Below are 20509 nucleotides of genomic sequence, written 5' to 3' on the forward strand. Positions count from 1 at the left end.
ATAAATACAGTTTTGTACACGGGCTCCATCTAGTGGCTGTGATCTCCACATTGCAATATTATATTTCAAGTTGGCTAAAACATAATCATATGATAATCCCTCAGCAGGTTCAGATAGTGGGAAGAAAACTCCTTTGGTTTAATCCTTCTTTCTGTCTCCAAGGATACACACAGCACAGAAAAGGTCACCTTGCCACTGCTGCTGCGAAACAGCTGCTGAGTAGTCCCACTGTAACCATAGAATCATAGAGGAAGCCCTTCAGCCCATCAAATCTGTACCACTGAAAAGTATGCCATGACCCAGACTGGAGCCAGAGAGTGAAACAGACCCTTTGGTCCACCTTGTCTCTGCCGACCAAGTTTCCTAAACTAAATTAGTTCAACTTCCCTGCGTTTGGCCCGTAAGTTTTAAGGCACTGATATGCAAATTTTACCATTTTTATCACAAAGCACTTCCCAAAAATGATGCAAAGACACTAATAAATTGTTTAAAGCCCTGTCAAGTACCTATTACCCTCTATAGTGAATACTGTAAAATCTGCATGAAGTTACGATTCTGTTATAACTGACATTATGCTGACTTATATTTAGCACAATTACAATACTCCTACCTGCATTTTGAGTGAGACGCTGCTTCTTTAACATTGTTGGGAAACTGGCCATCTTTTGGGGTGGAACAGTGGCACTATTTTCCCATACTCGGCCCATAGCCTCGACACTTCAAGTGCTCATCCTTTTAAAGGTTGTGAGGTTTCTCGCCTCAACTACCCTCCCAGGCAGTGTTTTCAAGATGAAGGGCTTATGCCCGAAGCGTCGATTCTCCTGTTCCTTGGATGCTGCCTGACCTGCTGCGCTTTTCCAGCAACACATTTTCAGCTCTGATCTCCAGCACCTGCAGCCCTCACTTTCTCCTCGAGTGTTTTCAAGATCCCCACCAACCTCTGGATGAAAAGGGTTTTCCTGAAATCTGCTCTAAATCTCTTGCCTTTCACTTTAAAGTTACACCTTCTTGTTATTGACCCTTCAACTAATGGGAATGGCTGCTTTTTATTTACCCTGTCCATGCCTCACATTATCTTTTATACCTCTACCAGATTTCCCCCGCCACTCACCTTTTCTGCTCTTATCCAGCCTCTATTCATAACTAAACTGCTTCATCCCAGGCAACACCCTGGTGAACCTCCTCCACACCCTGTCTAATCATATCCTCCCTCTTTTAAAAAAAATGTCAATCACAGGATGAGAGCGTCACTCACTAGGCCAGCTTGTAGACCCACCCCAAGCAAAACATTCCAACCAGTGAATTTTCCTTTTGCGACATTTTATCTTTGCCCAAACTGATTCTACATCCTGATTCTCACATCTACCTACTTCAAAGGTAATAATCACTATACAGTATAGGGCTTTTGTGAGTGCAGTGGTAGTGTCGCTATCTCTAGCCCAGTAGACGTAGGGAAACCTATATTTCTGTATAGGTAGGGTGAACACAAGGGAAAACAAAGAATATTAGTACTCAACTAATAACAATATTTGGCTTGTTTGGAAATCTGTTTCATCATGATGAAGAATGTTAGCAAAGTAACCTGGTTTCACACATTGAGTGAAACATAATGTTTCCAATGTATTCTCAGAAAACCAGGGGAGCCTCATATGTACATGGCTTGATGAATTAAGCACCTCTCAGTATTAGCTCCTACTGGCTGTAAACAATGATCGCTGCCCTTCAAATTCCATTTTTATGAATCCATTTATAAAAGAAATGGATGTGAGCACATATCCTTCTAAGTCGTCTGTTCACACAAATGAATTCTTCATCTTTTTGATTTTTTTCCACCGATAGTATACAAATTGACGATGGCCTCAACAGATTATACAATTGATTGTTGATTAATTCACTGATTTTCCCTCAAATGTCAGATGAACAAGTAAAAAACCTTCTTTGGAGAATCACCCCCCCCGTCTTTTTAAATTCTGCGAATACTCCACATAAACAGGTAAAGTCTAGGAGGGAGATCAGAACATGCAAACTGAGCAACAGCAGACCATACATGTGCTTGGGGTCGAGAGCGTGGTGCTGGAAAAGCACAGCAGGTCAGGTAGCATCCGAGGAGCAGGAGAATCGACGTTTCAGGCAAAAGCCCTTCATCAGGAATGTGCTTGGGCCTGTTTTGCCATTCAATATAATCTTACCTGATCTTTGGCTTCAATTCCACTTTGCTTTCCACTTCCCATATCTTTTTTTTGTCACATAAGATTTGAACACAAAGACAGCCCAAAAATCATGAAGCAGGGATTCTTTACTCTTCTTGCACCAGGTCATTACAAACATGAAGGGGAATTCAAATTAAACAAGGATGATACAGTATTTACCTGGAATTAAGCCCGTGTTTCACATCTGGCTGAGGAAATCCATTGCCTGAACCTTATTTCCATTGGGCCTCTTTCCCCAAAGATACCCTTTGCTCCAGAAAAAGTTAGCTTGCCCTGCTCTTTGCCATCCCTCAACATCATCACCTGCTGCTAGAGTTCTCAGCACATCTGCTTGAGCTGCCCTGCTCGCTGCTGTCCCTCACCATCCCGCACTGGCTGGTGGTCCCCATATACAATTCCATGTTTGAGATTTGCTGTCCTGTATAACACAATAGTGGGACCTGAAGAAGGGCTTATGCCCGAAATGTTGATTCTCCTGCTCCTTGGATGCTGCCTGACCTGTTGCGCTTTTTCAGCAACACATTTTCAGCTCTGATCTCCAGCATCTGCAGTCCTCACTTTCTCCTCCCACAATAGTGACAGCATTCCCTTCTTGCATCATCAATTTGGGGCAATGGTAAGGATTGGGGTGACGTCCAGATTTGCATGAGAGGATTTTCTGAGCCTCTTACCTGTACGAGGACCGTCCTGGGAATCTTGGCTCTGTGGTAGATCACTCTCTTAGGGTCTATTCTCATTCATATTCACATCAGTCAATTCTCCAGAAAACATTTGATCGATGGCTGGACTTGTTGATTCGGTTTGCTCCTCCATGTAGGTCATCCCTGTGCCATTTTCCAGGACTAGAGTGAGCCTCAGGCTGCCCTCCAGCCAGCAGTTCAACAACACAGGTGTGGGCAGTGTTGTCCAGCCACTCTCGATGTCTCTGTGGAGCTTAAGGACCAGAAAATCCTGTATCTTCTTCCCACTCCTGATGTTCTGATCTTACGGCCAGTTGTTAGGTCTGTCCAGTCAATCTTGAAACGATCAATGTTTTTCTTTTCAGTGCTTCTCCCTCAGTCCACTTGGAGGCCATCTCAGACACCTATCTTAGCCTCATCAGAGCTCAGCTATCCACTCACTGACCTGGTCATCCCCATCAGAGCTCAGCTATCCACTCACTGGCCTGGTCATCCCCATCAGAGCTCAGCTATCCACTCACTGGCCTGGTCATCCCCATCAGAGCTCAGCTATCCAATCACTGACCTGGTCATCCCCATCAGAGCTCAGCTATCCAATCACTGATCTGGTCATCGCCATCAGAGCTCAGCTATCCACTCACTGATCTGGTCATCCCCATCAGAGCTCAGCTATCCAATCACTGACCTGGTCATCCCCATCAGAGCTCAGCTATCCAATCACTGACCTGGTCATCCCCATCAGAGCTCAGCTATCCACTCACTGACCTGGCCTTCCCCTTCAGAGCTCAGCTATCCAATCACTGACCTGGTCATCCCCTTCAGAGCTCAGCTATCCAATCACTGATCTGGTCATCCCCATCAGAGCTCAGCTATCCACTCACTGACCTGGTCATCCCCATCAGAGCTCAGCTATCCACTCACTGACCTGGCCTTCCCCTTCAGAGCTCAGCTATCCAATCACTGACCTGGTCATCCCCATCAGAGCTCAGCTATCCAATCACTGATCTGGTCATCCCCATCAGAGCTCAGCTATCCAATCACTGACCTGGCCTTCCCCTTCAGAGCTCAGCTATCCAATCACTGACCTGGTCATCCCCATCAGAGCTCAGCTATCCAATCACTGATCTGGTCATCCCCATCAGAGCTCAGCTATCCAATCACTTACCTGGCCATCCCCATCAGAGCTCAGCTATCCAATCACTGACCTGGCCATCCCCATCAGAGCTCAGCTATCCAATCACTGACCTGGCCATCCCCATCAGAGCTCAGCTATCCACTCACTGACCAGGCAATCCCCATGAGAAGGTGTGGAGCCCCCTAGATCATCTACAGGAAAGACTGGGACTGGTTTAAGGAAGGGATAGGATGAAGACTAGCCTGTGGATGATTGGGGTGCTATTATACACATAAACTAGTTTCAGAAGATACTCAGGCTGCTTTTATTTACTCTCAGGATGCAGCGGACATTCAGACAGAGTTTGATTACCCTCTGGATGATGGGAGGGTGGTGCTGCTGTTAGCAATTCCATAGACCTTGCAAGGATCTGCCTATTGAAATTGTTCCCCTGATCAATATACATGGTACACAGGCAGCAGAAAGAGTTGAAGTGTAGATCAATCGTTATTGCAAGCCCAATGGGCAGAGTGGCCTCTTTCTGTCCCTAATGTTCCTCTGTTATTTCACAGAATCATGCAATGTAGAAGCAGGTCATTCGGCCCACTGAGTCCACAATGACCCACCGAAGAGCATCCCACCCAGACCCAACCATCTACCCCATCCCTGCATTTCCCATGGCTAATCCACCTAGTCTGCACATCTTTGAACTGTAGCAGGAAACCCAGCCAGTCACGGGGGAACATGCAAACTCCACGCAGACAGTTGTAGAGTCATAGAGCTGTACAGCACGCAAGCAGACACTTCGATCTGACTTATCCATGCTGACCAGATATCCTAAGTTAATGTAGTACCATGTGCCAGCACTTGGCCTATATCCCTCTAAACGTTTCCTAGTCATATACCCGTCCAGTTGCCTTTTAAATGCTGTAATTGTACCAGCCTCTATCACTTCCTCTGGCAGCTCATTCCAGACACGCACCACCATCTGCATGAAAAAGTTGCCCCTTAGGTCCCTTTAAAAGCTTTCCCCTCTTACCTTAAAACTATGCCCCCTAGTTCTGGACTCCCCAACCCCAGGGAAACAAGTTTGTCTATTTATCCTATTCATGCCCCTCATGATTTTTTAAACCTCTATAAGGTCACCCCTCAGCTTCCGACACTCCAGGGAAAACAGCCCCAGCCCATTCAGCTGCCATTCTCCCTATAGCTCAAACCCTCCAACCCTAGCAACATCCTTGTAAATCTGAACCCTTCTGAACCCTTTCAAGTTTCACAACTTCCTTCCGATAGAAGAGAGACCAGAATTGCATGCAATACTCCAAAAGTGGCGTAACCAATGTCCTGTACAGCTGCAACATGACCTCCCAACTCCTGTACTCAATGCTATGACCAATAAAAGAAAGCATACCAAACACCTTCTTCACTATCCTGTCTACCTGCGACTCAACGTTCAAGGAAATGTGAACCTGTCACCCGAGGGCGGAATCAAATCCACGTCCTGGCACTGTGAAACAGCAGTGCTAACCACTGAGCCACCATGCCACCCCACGGCATTTGGAACACAGTCAATAAACAGCTCCCACTCCAGTCACCAATGCATGCACAGACTCTCTAATACCGCATGTCATCATTTTGTGCCTCAGTTTTTGATGTATTTAGTACCAGCCCTTTTTCCTCTCTGCTGTATGTGGTGAAAGTCTCACATTGTCAGTATGCAATAAGTCGTGGTCATGTCCACCAAAACCATTGGAAATGCTTTGGCTAGATTCACCTCTACTAGTCAGCCTGATAAGTGGGAAATTTCCCATGCCCATCCTAATGCCCTATTTAAAAAGCGTGCCATTTCCTCATGCTGACCTCTTCTTCGACCTGCTCAACACTAAATCCCACCAAGAGACATTTCAAACATCTGCTGGACATCTGGCCCGGCAGAATGACTCTCGGGTGGTGCATGATGGGAAATCATAAGCCCAGACAAAGCCTTAATTTCATTCATTTTTTTCACCCAATCATTTCAGTGAATCGAAAGTTAAAGACTGTAGGCCTGTAATTTCTAAAGATCTCTGCTGGAGTCAGTGTCAGTTCTCACCAGGAGGCCAGTGTGGAAATGAACACTCGTGCAAAAAACATCCCACAACTTACTATGGGGAGCTGAAGATGGAAGATTGAAGATTAGAACGAGCAAGCCTGGGTCAGTTACATTCACTGAGGTTTCTCCCTGGCGGTAATACCAAGCCATCTAATTGCTTTATAGATAGTTTTTATTCATTCGTGGATATGATCTATTCTTCCTTCAGGCAAAGCGAGGCTGTTCTGCATCATAATACAAGACTAAGAGAATGGTATCACAGCCATTACCTGGATCCCATGAACCTTTCATTGAAGCTCTGTATTATAGCTCCACATCACTGGTTTAGCGCTTGACTGACAAGGGATTAATAAAACTCATGGTCACCATTATTCATTTCCAATGAGGCTTGACTTTGGTTATTCATACATGGCCCCTCCTCTGTTATTGCATTTCTAGTCAACCTCTTGTTCTTTCCCTTGTTAAACACAGATGGCTTTGAGAATTCACTGTCTCTGGATTGTCTGCCTTCTTTCACGTTAGCATAGGCTGAAATCTGAGGATTTCTCAGTTTGGATTATCTGCAAGCACATCTCGCACGGTAATGTCTATGTTGTGGTTTCACTGAAGTCAGTTGTGTACATTAAATATATACTGCCCATGTTTAGAAACTGTCATCTAAATTTCCCTTGACAAGGTATGTTTTATTTAATTCATCCATGAGATGCCTGTGTTGCTGTACAGACCAGCATTTATTGCCCATAATACCTTTGAATGGCTTGCATCCTGATGTAATATTGTGAAATATAAGCAGGTTTATTTAAAATTAGCTATGTTGAAGTATTTATGAATATGTAAGGTCTGGAAATGTATGAAATATAATTGAATCTTTTGAAATATTAGCATATTATATTAAAGTATTTGCTGATTATTTGATATTTTTGTTAGATGTGTAAAGCACTAACTGAGTTTGCTGAAGCAAAAGTTAACTTAGTTGAAATCAAACAAGTACCCTAGCTTGCACCAAGCCCCTTCACTGGCTTCCCACTTGCTTGCTTGATGAAGAACCAATTAGGTTTTAGATTAACCTAAATCAATTTTTTTAAAAATCCCTTCATGGCCTCTTCTTCCTTATATCTGTAGCCTCCCACTGCCCTACAACTCAATAAGAACTCTACATATTCCAACCTAGTGATTTGTGCATTATGCCCTGTTGCTTTTCTCCACCTTTGGTGCTGTCTGTTTGACCATCGAGCTCTAGAATTCCTCCTTTGGACCTTTCTGCCTCTCAACATCCCTTAAAATGCCTGTTCTAGATGTTTCCTTTTTCTAGCTCAGTGTCAATGTAGCTTCATTAACACTCCTGTGATGGACTTTGTGATGCTTCCTGTGCAAGATCCATGCAAGTTGCAGTTGAATTAGTTGAGTTTTTGGTTGAGTTAGTTATAATATGAGCTAAGTAATGGAACATTACTACAGTTGAGTAAGTACACTGAGCATGAATGGAATTTGGCTAAGTTGGGTGAGAAATGTCTTGTGTGGTTATTGAAATATTAACTTTGTAAATCGAAGCATTATTAGAAACAGGACGTGCAATCTCCTGGTGAAAATAGAAATCATTTATTCAAGCATGACTGTATTGACCACTAAATACATTAATTATTAGTTAAATAATTAAGTTAGTTTATTGCTCAGGGGCAGTGAATTTTGCAAGCCAGCTACCAGGAAATCCAAAGCCCTGTTCAAAGTAATGATTTAAACTTCACACAGTAAAGATTCCACATGATGATCCAAGACAAACTGTTGGGGTGGTGCAATTGAGGGACAGGTCAATTGTCATTAATTTGTATCGATATCTCCCAGAATGCAATTGAAGCAGACCATAGATTGTTGTCACATGTACCGAAATATGGTGAATAGTGTTGTTTTGCGTGCTATACAAGCAGATTGAACCATACAAAATGCATCAGGCCAGCAGAACAGAGTGCAGAATACATTGTTGCAGCCACAGAGAAGGTGTTGAGAGAGAGATCATAATTGACGTTTGAGAGGTCCATTCAAACATCTGTTAACAGCAAGGAAGAAGCTGTCCTTGAATCTATTTGTAAGTGAATGCAAACGCTTTGTATCTTCTGCCCAATGGAGGTGTAGAAGAGTGTGGGCAGAGTCGTTGATTACATTTGTTGGTTTCCCAAGACAGCAGGAAGTATAGTTGGAGTCAATGTCTGGAAGGCTGGTCTGCCTGATGGACTGGAAATGTCTGAGCTGACCCTTTTCTTGATCAGGAACAATGGAATATGTCAGTGTGTGTGAAGCAGATGAGGGATGTGTCTGATCAAGAAACCCAACTATTTTCAGTTTGCAGGTTCAGAACAGAAATGTTTGCTAAAGGTTAGATGTGACTTAGCCTTGACCATCCTACAACCATTTTACTGCCATTCTTTCTGAACTTTTTCAGATGAAAAGCACAGAAGACAGAAATGGTTCAAGAAGACAGCCACCTGCGAAGGTAAATCCTTGTCAATATTTCTGAATGTTAGAAAGTGCAAGAATTGCTTCTTGTGTATAGGCTTTGGGGTGGATGAGGGTACAATGGTGAGGGATAATGGTGTTGGATTCAAAGTTCTCTGTTCAGGGGGCCATCATGGACTGCCAAAGTCCCGTGACTGATTGACAATGTAGGCTCATCACTGAATCCATCAACTTTACAAAATCCTCTTTATCAACATATCAGGGCTTGTGCCAAAATTGAGAGAGCTGTCCCATGGATTCATCAAGCAATTGCCTGACATTGCCAAGCTCATACATTCATAATCTACCATCCATGTCCCAGTCACCCCCATTGTCCTCAGGCACAGCTACTAGAGCTAGAGGCATAGTGGTGTACAATCAAGAGAGAGTCGCTCTGGGACTCCTCAACATTAACTGTGCCCCCACCCTCATGAAGTCTCAAGACATCAGATCAAATATGGTTAAAAGAAACCTGTAGATTCTGCCCCTCTCCATTCAAAAGCTGGTAAATGTGCACTGGGTGGGAAGTTCAATGACCATCATCAAGTGTGGCTTGTTAACACCACCACTGATCAGTAAATGCACAGATGATACAAAAGTTGTAACTGATGAGGGGGAGTAGCCTTAGAATAAAAGGGAATATAAATGGGCTGGTCAGATGTGTTTATCAGTGACAAATGGAATTCAATCCAGATAAAATGTAAAGTGATGCATTTGGACAGGGCAGAGAAGGCAAGGGATACATGAGGAATGGTAGGACCCTGGGAGGCACCGAGGGTCAGAGGGACCTTGTATACTTGTCCCTTAAGATTTCAGGACAGGCGGATAAAGTGGTTAAGAAGGAAACTTACATTTATTTACCGAGGCATAGAGTTCAGGAGTACAGAGGTGATACTGAAAATTCATAAAATGTTGGTTAGGCTACAGCTAGAGGATTGTGTGCTGTTCTGGAATTCACATTATAGGAGGGATGTGACTGCACTGGAGAGGGTGCAAAGGGGATTTACCAGGCTGTTGCCTGGGTTGGAGGGTTTCAGTAATGAAGAAAGATTGGAGAGACTGTGGTGGTTTTCCTGAGATAACAGGAGACCTAGCGGGAATGTGATTGAGATATATAAAATTATGAAGGGCATGGATGGGGTTGACAAGAAGAAATGTTTCCCCTTGATGGAGGGATCAATGACCATGAGGAATAGATTCAAGATCAGGTGCAGAAGGTTCAGAGTATAAAACTGTGAAGATAAACCTTTTCACCCAGAGGGTGGTGGGAGTCTGGAATACACTGCCTGTAAGGGTCGTAGAGGTGGAAACCCTCATAACATTTAAGACGTATTTAGATGTGAACTTGTGATACCAAATTATAAAAAGCTATGGGCCAAGTGCTGGAAAATGGGATTAGAATAATTAAGTGGTTGTTTTTGACCGGTATGGGTGCAATGGGATGAAGAACCTTTCCTGTGCTGTAAATCTCTCTGATTATAACCATTCACTGAGCTGATGCATTCCTAAAAAAAACAGAACTGCTACATTTGGTCTACAGCAGGTGGTGAGGGAACCAAAAAGAAGGAAAGTCTACTTGACCATATTCTCAACAATCCCCCTGCTGCAGATGCATCTGTCCATGACAGTATCGATAAGAGTGACCAATGCGCAGGCTGCATAGGGATGGAGGATCCCTCCATCATGTTGTGTACCACTGTGCTAAATAGGATAGATTTTAAGCAGTTGAGAGTGTGCTGCTGGAAAAGCATAGCAGATCAGGCAGCAACCAAGGAGCAGGGGGATCAACGTTTCAGGCATAAGCCCTTCATCAGGAAGTCATTCTCCTGCTTCTCGGATGCTACTTCACCTGCTGTGCTTTTCCAGCACCATACTCTCTACTCTGATCTCTAGCATCTGCAATCCTCACTTTCTCCTAGACTTTAAACAGATCTAGTAAGTCAAAGTAAGGCATTTATGTGGTGCTGTCATCCCTAGCAGCAGAACCGTATTCGACCATAATCTGCAACCTCATGGCCCCACATATCCTCCATCTCTACCATTACCATTAAACCAGGCAATCAATCCTGTTTCAATAGAGAGTGTAGGAGGCCATGCCAGGTATCCCTTAAAATGCATTGTGAGTCTGATGAAATTAGGACTAGCTTCTATGCCAACAGCAGAAGCAGCAATTACTGAACAGAGCTAAGCATTTGCACAATCAATGGGTCAGGTGTAAGCTCTGCAGTCCTACCACATCCAGTCGTGAATGGTAAACAGTTCAACAACTCACTGGAGGAGAAGGCTTCACAAATATCCCCATCCTCAATGTCGGAATAGCCCAGCATATCATGGGAAAAGATAAGGCTGAACATTTGCAACAATCTTCAGCCAGATGTGCCAAGTGGATGACCCATCTCAGCCTCCTCCAGGGGACCCCAGCATTACAGATGGCAGTTGTCAGCTATTTCACTCCCCGTGCTAACAGAAAAAAACCTGAAATCGCTGGATACTACAAAGGTTGTAGGCCCTGACAACATTCTTGCAATAATACTGAAGACTTGTGCTGCAGAACTAACTGCACCCTGAACCATGTTGTTCAAGGACAGTTACAACATTGGCATCTACACCGCAATGTGGAAAATTGCCCAGGTATGTCCTACACATGAAAAGCAGGACAAATCCTACCCAGTCTATTACCACCCCATCAGTCTATTCTCGATCATCAGTAATGTGATGGAAGGAGGTCATCAACAGTGCCATCAAGCAGCACCCGCTAAGCAATAACCTGCTGCATGATTCTCCACTTTGGATTCTGCCAACTCTTGACCTCATTACATACTTTGACCAAACATGGACAAAGAGTTTCTGTTAGGATGAAGGGAAAGGCTGGTAGGTGTAGGGAATGCTGGATGACAAGAGAAATTGAGGTTTTGCTCAAGAATAAGAAGGAAGCTTATGTCAAGGTATAGACAGCAGCGATCGATTGAATCTGTAGAAGAGTATAAAGGCAATACAAGTATGCTTAAAAGGGAAATCAGGAGGGCATAAAGACAACATGAGATAACTTTGACAAATAGGGTTAAGGAGAATCCAACGGGATTCTAACAATAAACTAGGGACAAAAGGGTAACTAGGGAGAGAATAGAGCCCCTTAAAGATCAGCAAGACCACCTGTGCATGGAACCACATGAGATGGGGGAGATAAGAAATGAATATTTTGCATCAGTGTTTATTTTGGAGAAGAATATGGATTATAGAGAACATGGGGAAATAAATAGCGACATCTTGAAAAATGTCCATTATGCAAAGGAGGAGGTCGTAAAATGCATAAAGGTGGATAAATTCCCAGGACCTGATCAGGCGTACCCTAGAACTCTATTGGAAGCTAGGGAAGTGATTGCTGCGCCCCCTGCTGTATTTGTATCATCAATAGCCAAAGGCAAGGTGCCAGATGTCTGGAGGTTGGCTCATGTGTGTGACACTATTTAAGAAAGGTGGTAAGGACAAGCTAGGGAACTACAGACCGGTGAGCCTGACATGGGTGGTGGGCAAGTTGTTGGAGGGAATCCTGATGGACAGGATTTACGTGTATTTGAAAAGGCAAGGACTGATTAGGGATAGTCAGCATGGTTTTGTGCGTGGGAAATCATGTCTCACAAACTTGATTGGATTTTTTGAAGAAGTAACGAAGAGGATTGATGAGGGCAGAGCAGTGGACGTGATCTGTATGGACTTCAGTAAGGCATTCCTCATGGTAGACTAGTTAGCAAGGTTAGATCACATGGAATAGAGGGAGAACTAGCTATTTGGATAAGAAGTGGCTCGCAGGTACTAGACCGAGGGTGGTGGTGGAGGGTGATGGGAGGCCTGTGACCAATGGTGTGCCACAAGGATTGGTGCTGGGTCCACTATTTGTCATTTATATAAATGATTTGGATGTGAATATAGGAGGTATGGTTAGTAAGTTTGCAGATGACACCAAAATTGAAGGCATAGTGGACAGTGATAAAGGTTGCCTCAGAGTACAATGGAATCTTGATCAGATGGGCCAATGGGCTGAGGACAGGGCAGGACTTATACACTTAATGGTAAGGTACTGTGGAGTGTTGCTGAACAAAGGCCCCTTGGAATGCAGGTTCATAGTTCCTTGAAAGTGGAGTCACAGGTAGATAGGATAGTGAAGAAGGCGTTTGGTATGCTTGCTGCTATTTGTCAGTGCATTGAGTGTAGAATTTAGGAGGTCATATCGGGGCTGTCCAGAACAATGGTTAGGCCACTTTTGGAATATTGTGTGAAATTCCTGCTATATAAAGGATGTTGTGAAACTTGAATGGGTTCAGAAAAGATTTACAAGGATGTTGCCAGGGTCAGAGGGTTTGAGCTATTGGGAGAGGCTGAATAGACTCGGGCTATTTTTCTTGGAGCATCGGAGGTTGCGGGGTGACCTTATAGAGGTTTATAAAATCTTGAAGGGCATGGATAGGGTAAACAGACAAAGGCTTTTCCCCAAGGTGGGGGAGTCCCAAACTAGAGAGCTTAGGTTCAAGATGAGAGGGGAAAGATATAAAAGGCATCTCAGGGGCAACTTTTTCACACAGAGGGTACTGCGTGTACAAATGAGCTGCCAGAGGAAATGGTGGAGGCTGGTACAAGTACAGTATTTAAAAGGCATCTGGATGGTTTTATGAATAGGAAGAGTTTAGAATGACATGGGTCAAATGCTGGCAAATGGGACTAGATTAGGTTAGGATATCTAGTCAGTATGGACAAGTTGTACCAAAGGGTCTGTTTCCATTCTGTTTATCTCTATGACTTTGACTTGTAGTGTTAAAGTGAGAATGACTCCCCTTGACATTAAGGCTGTATTGACCATTGTGGTATCAAGGAGCCCTAGCAATACTGGAAAGGAGGACTCTCTCTGGTGGCTGGAGTCAGACCTGGCACATAGGAAGATGGTTGTTGTTGTTGGAGGTCAGTCATCTCAGCGCCAGGACATCTCAACAGGAGTTCCTCAGGGTAATCTCCTTCACCCAACCATTTCAGCTGCTTCATCAATGACCTTCCCTCCATCATAAGGTCAAAAGTGGGGATATTGGCCGATGATTGGACACTATTCAGCACCATTCATGGCTCCAGAGATACTGAAGCAGTCCATGTTCAAATGCAGCAAGATACACTATTTGTCCTCCTTCCTGGCACCATTATGATGTACAGGACCTATGTTCTAGTCATGGTCACTCGCATTAAATGATAGCTGTTTATTGATGGCTTCTCAATTTCTAACCAAATAAAAGTAAAAAGACAGACAATTGGAAAATGACTCAGACGGACAGGTGGGAAGCTGTTGTCCCTATTCATTGTCACATGCTATCATGTGACTCAGTTATTTAAAGGTTGACTGTAATGAGATACATGTTCAACCTTACTTTGCTGCATGAGATTGGTTCTTTCTTCTAACAAAATAACTGCTTCCTTTTCCTGTTTATTATTTGATAAAAACTAATACTAGCTACCCTGATGAATGAACAGTGTTCCAAAAGTTTGTACTTCCACGTAAACCTGTTGGACTATAACCTGGTGCTGTGTGATTTTTAACTTTGGCCAGCCCAGTCCAACACTAGCACCTCCACATAATGATAACCAGATGAGAGTATCCTGGGTTCTATTTTGAGTTTCACCTCCCTCCAAGGTCTGAATTTATGTCACACCTTGATCATCCCTTCTGTCCAAGGTCGAGCTATTGAACCCAGGTCTCCCTTTGGTTTCTTTTCGGCTTTGCCAGAAACAGGACAGACCATCAGACCATAACAAATAGGAACAGGAGTAGGCTGTTTAGCTCCTCGAGCCATTCCATAGCATCACAACTGACCTGGCATTTTTAACATCCGCTTTTCTGTATTTTATCCATAACCCTTGACTCTCCTATTGTTCAAGAACCTATCTATCTCAGCCTTACATATACACAAGGACTCTGTCCCCACAGCTCTCTGTGGCAAGGAGTTCCAAAGACTCACAACCCTCTGAGAGAAGAAATTCCTCTTCATCTCAGTCTTAAATTGGCACCACTTAAATCTGAGACTATGCTCTCTGGCCCTAGAATCTCACATGAAGAGAAACATCCTCTCAGTATTTACCCTGTCAAGCCCCTTAAGAATCCCTTATGTATCAATGAGGTTACCTCTTATTCTTCTAAACTCTACTGAGTAAAGTCCCAACCTGTTTAGCCTTTGCTCATAAGACAATTCCTCCATCCCAGGGACCATCCTAGTGAACCTTCTCTGAACTGCCTCCAATTAAATGGTAACTTTCCTTAAATAAGGGGACCGAAACTGCTCACAATACTTCAAATGTGATCTCACCAACACCTTGTACAGTTGCAGTAAGAATTCCCTACTCTTGTACTCCAATCCCTTTGAAATAAGGGTCAAAATCCCACTAGCCTCCCTGAGTTCCTGCTGCCCCTGTGTGCTAGCTTTCTGCGTATTGTACAAAAGTTCCCCCGAGTCCCTTTGTGTTGCAGCTTTCTGCAGTTTTTCAACATTTAAATAATATTTTGTTCTTTTGTTCTCCCTCCCAAAATCAACTTTGCATTTTCCCACATTATAGTCCTTTTTGCCAACTTTTTGTTCACTTATTTAACATATCAGTGTCTCTTTGCAAATTTTTGTATCCCTCTCACAATTTCTGCCTATGTTTAAGTAATCTGCAAATTTGGCTCCTGTGCATTCACTTTTTCTGAAAGTCATTAATATATATTGTGTACAGTTGTGGTCCCAGCACTGATCTTGTGGAACCCCGCTGGGGTTACAGGTGTGCAACCTGAGAAAGAAAGCCTTATCCCCACTTGCTGTTTCCTGCCCATGAGCCAATTCTTTATCTATACTAATACACTACCTTCAACACCCCGGGCTCTTATCTTATGACTTAACCTTTTGTGAGATAACACTTTTGAACACCTTCTGGAAGTCCAAATACATTACATCCTCTGCTTCCCTCTATCCAATCTGGCTGAGACATTCTTGAAAAACTCTGATAAAACCACACAGTAGCACAGAGGTTAGCACTGCTGCCTCATAGCGCCAGAGACCCGGGTTCAATTCCCACCTCAGGCGATTGACTGTGTGGAGTTTGCATGTTCTCCCCGTGTCTGTGTGGGTTTCCTCCCACAGTCCAAAGATGTGCAGGTTAGGTGAATTGGCCATGCTAAATTGCCTGTTGTGTTAGGCGAAGGGGTGAATGTAGGGGAATGGATCTGGGTGGGTTTCGCATTGGTGGGTCAGTGTGGATGTCTTGGGCCGTAGGGCCTGTTTCCACACTGAAAGTAATCTAATCTTAAAAAACTGTTATTCCTTTGTCTCCTTTTCAGTCACATATGCTTCTTGCAGAGGAAGCATCAAACCTGAGTCTTGCAAATTGCAGGGGTCAAACAGGACAAGAACAAGAATTTGATTTTGAATTCATTAGTGCTTGGGTTCCAAACCCATCTGTTTAAATTCTAGTTATGGATGGAGAGAATTGAGCAGATCATCCAACTGCTCCCCCTATTGGCTGCATTTTGTTGGCGGAGGCACATAAAATCTATTAGGGGTCACACCAACCCCTGGTCCTCATACCAAGTGGCTCCCAATCTGGGGCTTCGTCCTGTTGCTGCTGGGATTCAACTGGTATTGAATGTGACTCATACTGACCGGCCAGTCCAACAGGTCAAGCAGTACCGGAGGGCCTTAGAATATCACTGCCAATGGACAGACTTTGAAGGGCAGTCAATGTTGTCATGTGTGAAATGTGCTGTCATTTTGAGTGTAGCATTTTTCTCCAGACAACAATGAGACAATGAGATGTAATCTGTGTTCATGATCTTATTTGATGTCACTCTTCCCACAAGATAGTGCCGTGGGATCTTACCTTGATGCTTGTCTATGTGAGCAGTTTAACAATTTATCTGAAAAGCAGAGTCTCCATTTTTGCAATCTCACTGGGGGGTCAGTCTAGATTGTGTGTTCAAGTCCCTGCAATGCCAAGGCATACAAGGATCTGGGCCAAGTATTGGAAAATGGGTTTGGAATAGTTAGATGACTGTTTTTGACTGGCACAGACTCGATGGGCTGAAGGGCCTTTTGCTGTAGACCTCTATGACTTGAAGACAGGACCCATTTCAGTAACAAGGAGGCTGTGCTGCTAACTAAACCACAATTGTAGCAGCAGCATCTACTGTGAGCACCTCTCAGAAAATTATGCGAGCAGGGCCCGAGGAAAAGGAAAACAAAGATTTGGGCGGGCACTGATAACCAGTACGTGGTCCTGATAGGTGAGGCTCAGTATTGAGAGGAGTGCCAACTCAGTTCACTCTGTTACCTTTATGACTGATGCAGAGAATTGTCTTGTACATATTGCATTGTAATAATCAAATCCATGTGCCCCAGCAGGAAAAAGCTCCCACGAGACCCTCGTGCCCTCGGTGGTGTTATAAGTGCCTTCCCATTGCCAGTGGCTTCATAATCCTGCTGGTGATAACAGGATCCATCACGCTAATTCGTGGAGTTCTTGGTGAGAAAGCAGGTTCCATGCTTAAACATCGTTTCTCAATACCTATACTGTCGGCAGGGTGTAACATCTGATAACAGTCCCCCCGACCTCCAAAATAAACCCACCACCATGAGGCGATCACACACTGTAAAGAACCAGTGGATGGTGAACAGTGCATGAGAGGCAGTATAACTTGATGCTGCCTCTGCACCCCCCTGTAATAGCAGGACTATCCTGGAATAGTGGGCCAATTAACAGCAGAGAGGACAATTAGTTCCATGAGCCAGTGACATATTCCCTTACCTGTGTGATTGAGTTCCCATCCCTTCTTTCCCATGATCAGACCATGCTGCACTCATCCAAAGCCCCTCAAATTCAGCAGCCACTCTCCATTGCTGTAAATTGGGAGTCACGCATGACCTCGACTGGGTGGTAGATGTCCTTCCCGAAAGGGCATTGTTGAACCACATGGGTTTTTAATGACATCCTACCATGGTTTCATGGTAACCACTTAACAGGTTTTTAACCAGATTTGTATTTTTGAATTGAAATGGCCATGACGGATTTTGAACCCACACTGTTAGCCAATAGATTGCTAGTCTAGTGACATTACCATCATGCCATCATCTCCCCATTGCCTTCTCAGTGAGAATTTTGATACATGTCTTTCTTATGTGTCTTGTCTCTGAGTTGGATGTTTGTGAACTTTTTTTTGGGTTTGAGCACATGAAACAATATATGGTTTGGCCCATTCAGTCTGCACTAACTCTTTTGAAAAGTAATCCAGTTAGTTGAACACCTCCATTCTCCCCCTCAACCTGACAATGTTTTCTCCTTCCAATACTGATCCAGTTCCCCTGTGAAGGCTACAGTTGAATCTATATCCATTCCCGATAGTATATCCCGAATCCAAAATATGGAATGTTTTCCTCAGCTCAGCTTTGGTTTTTTTGCCAATCAAATTAAATCTGTACCCTCAGGTATATCTTGCAGCCTTTGGTAAAGTTTCTTCAGGAGTCGGTTTAGCTCAGTTGGCTGGGTTGTTGGTTTACAGAGTAATATGATGCTAATACCGTGGGTTCAATTCCCATTACTGGTTTGAGGTTACTGTGAAGGACTCTCCTTCTCAACCTCTTCCTTCACCTGAGGTCTGTTGGCCCTCAGGTTAAATCACCACCAGTTACCTCTCTCTTTAATGAGAGAGCAGCCCCGATGGTCTGATAAGACTGTGGCGACACAACAACAATAATTTCTTCATTCTGACGAAGCCTGTGTGATTTTAAGTAGCTCTGTCAAATTCTCTGCTCCATGGAGAACAATTCCAATCTCTATACTTTCTCAGCCCTGGAATCATTCTGACAAATCTCTTCTTCACCTTCGCAGAAGCCGTCACATCCTTTCGGGTGTCCAGAAATCAATATAACACTCTGACTGGGGTTGAAACAATGGCTTATAAAGGTTTAGTCTAACATTTCCTGGGTTTTTTTACGCTGTGCAGACTCTAATTACAAAGTTATGACCCTTTTGTATATGCTTTATTAAAAACTTTGTAAACCTGACGAGTCATTTTCAAAATTGAATGCACAAGCAGTCCCAGGTCTGATGCTGTGTTACACGTTCTCCCTCATGTATCTGATGAGTCTGTCATGTTTGAGAATTATCGGGGCGGACAGACCAGTTGGGAGGAACTGGAGCTAGGAACAGGCAGGGGTTTTCAGAATGTGAGGGGAGTTCACACATTTGGAGCTTGTCTATTCAGGTCATAAGAGGCCTGTAAAGGAAGCACCCCACCACCATCCCTTCGTCTGGCTGTCATGTGCCAAATTATACCTGACAGATAGGATACTTGGCTGCAGCCTCCATTGTGCCAGGTAAAATCCCTGGGATATGGCAGGAGAACAGTTGAAATAGCCATTGATCGACCAGTTAATTGGTCCATGGGTAAGTGTATCACTCGCTCCTTTTCCTGCACTTGGTAAAATCGCAGCTGGAGTGGGCAGGAGGGGGTGGATAAGAAGGACGGCTGCTGTATTAACACCTAGTTTTATCGATCCCCCTCCTGCCCCAGCTGGTGAAGTCACGAAATTCTAAAACCTAATGCTTTTTCTCTCTTAGCCAATAACCTCAATTCACTAACTTGTTCTTATCTTCAATCTTTAACAGAAGAACAATGATGAAGTAAATATGTGATAGTGAAACATGATTGAAGTGTGAAAAAGTCCCTATTATAATAGGTCAAGAAGGGGAAAGGAAAGCAAACAGAACAGACAAGAGGAGACACTTCTATATCAGGATTTATTGGAATTAGTGCACTGTACTTGCTGTCCTTCCTGAAGGTTTTCTCTGTCTTTAACTTTCGCAACTCTCCAGTGAATCACTTACAGCGTTATAGTTTTCCTGTCCCAGTTGGAAGACAACAATGCCTACGTTACTTGGATGGCTTTTTTCTTGACTTCCTGCCACAGTTATTTTTAATTGCCCATCGCAGAATATTTTTGAAACTATTAATTACAAGATAATTAATAATTTTAAAAAAAGCATGTTCTTTTTATGCCCCTTTGAATTTTCTCTTGGATTAATTCGAGGCAGTGTTAGGAAAATGAATTCCTGGAGACTCCTGTAGTCTATGCAACCTAAATTCAAAACACTTTCCGTCCAGTAAACTAATGGTTGGACCAGTTTTTTCCAAAACATACCCTGCGTGCAACCAAAACACACTCAAGGCAATGCAAATCGACATAGTTATTTGGGAATGTTCCTTACAAGTACATTATAAATAAAACTGTCGATAAACAAACCACTTCTGTCGTTTTTTCAGAGGTCCCGATCATTGTCAATGGATTCGCTCCCAATCGTCCTGCACAGACATCAGTCGCAACCAGCCTGAGTAGCACAAGCATCACTGCTAGCCCAAAACACAGCAGCACCTCCACCAGCATGCAAGGCAGATCCAATACATACACAAGTCAGCATTTGCAGACCCCGGCAAGCAGTGTGACCCCAGCCAGCCATGTGACCAGGTTCAGCGATACGACCAGCTTAAGCATTGTCACAGAAGACATTTGCAACTTTGTGGGAGAGCTGAAGGTAAAGGCGTCCTCTTCCATCACCCTCAGCCCTGACCACAGGTCAGCTGAAAATACATCTATTGCTGCAGCCGTTGAACAGAAGGTAAGAGTGGTGCTTTTAAAAGGGGAGAGTTTAACCAAAGTTGCCTTATTGTGGGCTGGAAATTGTTTCTGGGCCATGTCTGGGATGGCGTGGTGTCCCAATGGTTAGCACTGCTGCCTCACACCAGAGACATGGTTAGATTCCACTATCAGATGACTATCTGTGTGGAGTTTGTACATTCTCCCCGTGTCTGCTTGGATTTCCTCTGGGTGCTCCAGTTTCCTCTCACAGTCCAAAGATGGAT

General features: G+C 43.8%; 1 protein-coding gene across 1 annotated transcript in view; it reads left to right on the plus strand.

The window, feature by feature from the left end:
- The first annotated feature begins 8537 nt into the window (after window positions 1-8537).
- The window catches only part of LOC148141919 (uncharacterized), a 35622-nt gene continuing 23650 nt past the window's right edge, over window positions 8538-20509 (plus strand). The window contains exons 1-3 of the mRNA XM_087977528.1: window positions 8538-8584; window positions 16995-17115; window positions 19913-20265. Coding sequence (XP_087833654.1) covers window positions 20032-20265 — 234 coding nt within the window. The 5' untranslated portion in view covers window positions 8538-8584; window positions 16995-17115; window positions 19913-20031. The remainder of the gene's footprint in view (window positions 8585-16994; window positions 17116-19912; window positions 20266-20509) is intronic.

Source organism: Chiloscyllium plagiosum, unplaced genomic scaffold, assembly GCF_037043375.1.
Source record: "Chiloscyllium plagiosum isolate Xiang-an unplaced genomic scaffold, Cpla_swu_hap1 HiC_scaffold_31, whole genome shotgun sequence".
In the NCBI taxonomy this organism is placed as follows: domain Eukaryota; kingdom Metazoa; phylum Chordata; class Chondrichthyes; order Orectolobiformes; family Hemiscylliidae; genus Chiloscyllium; species Chiloscyllium plagiosum.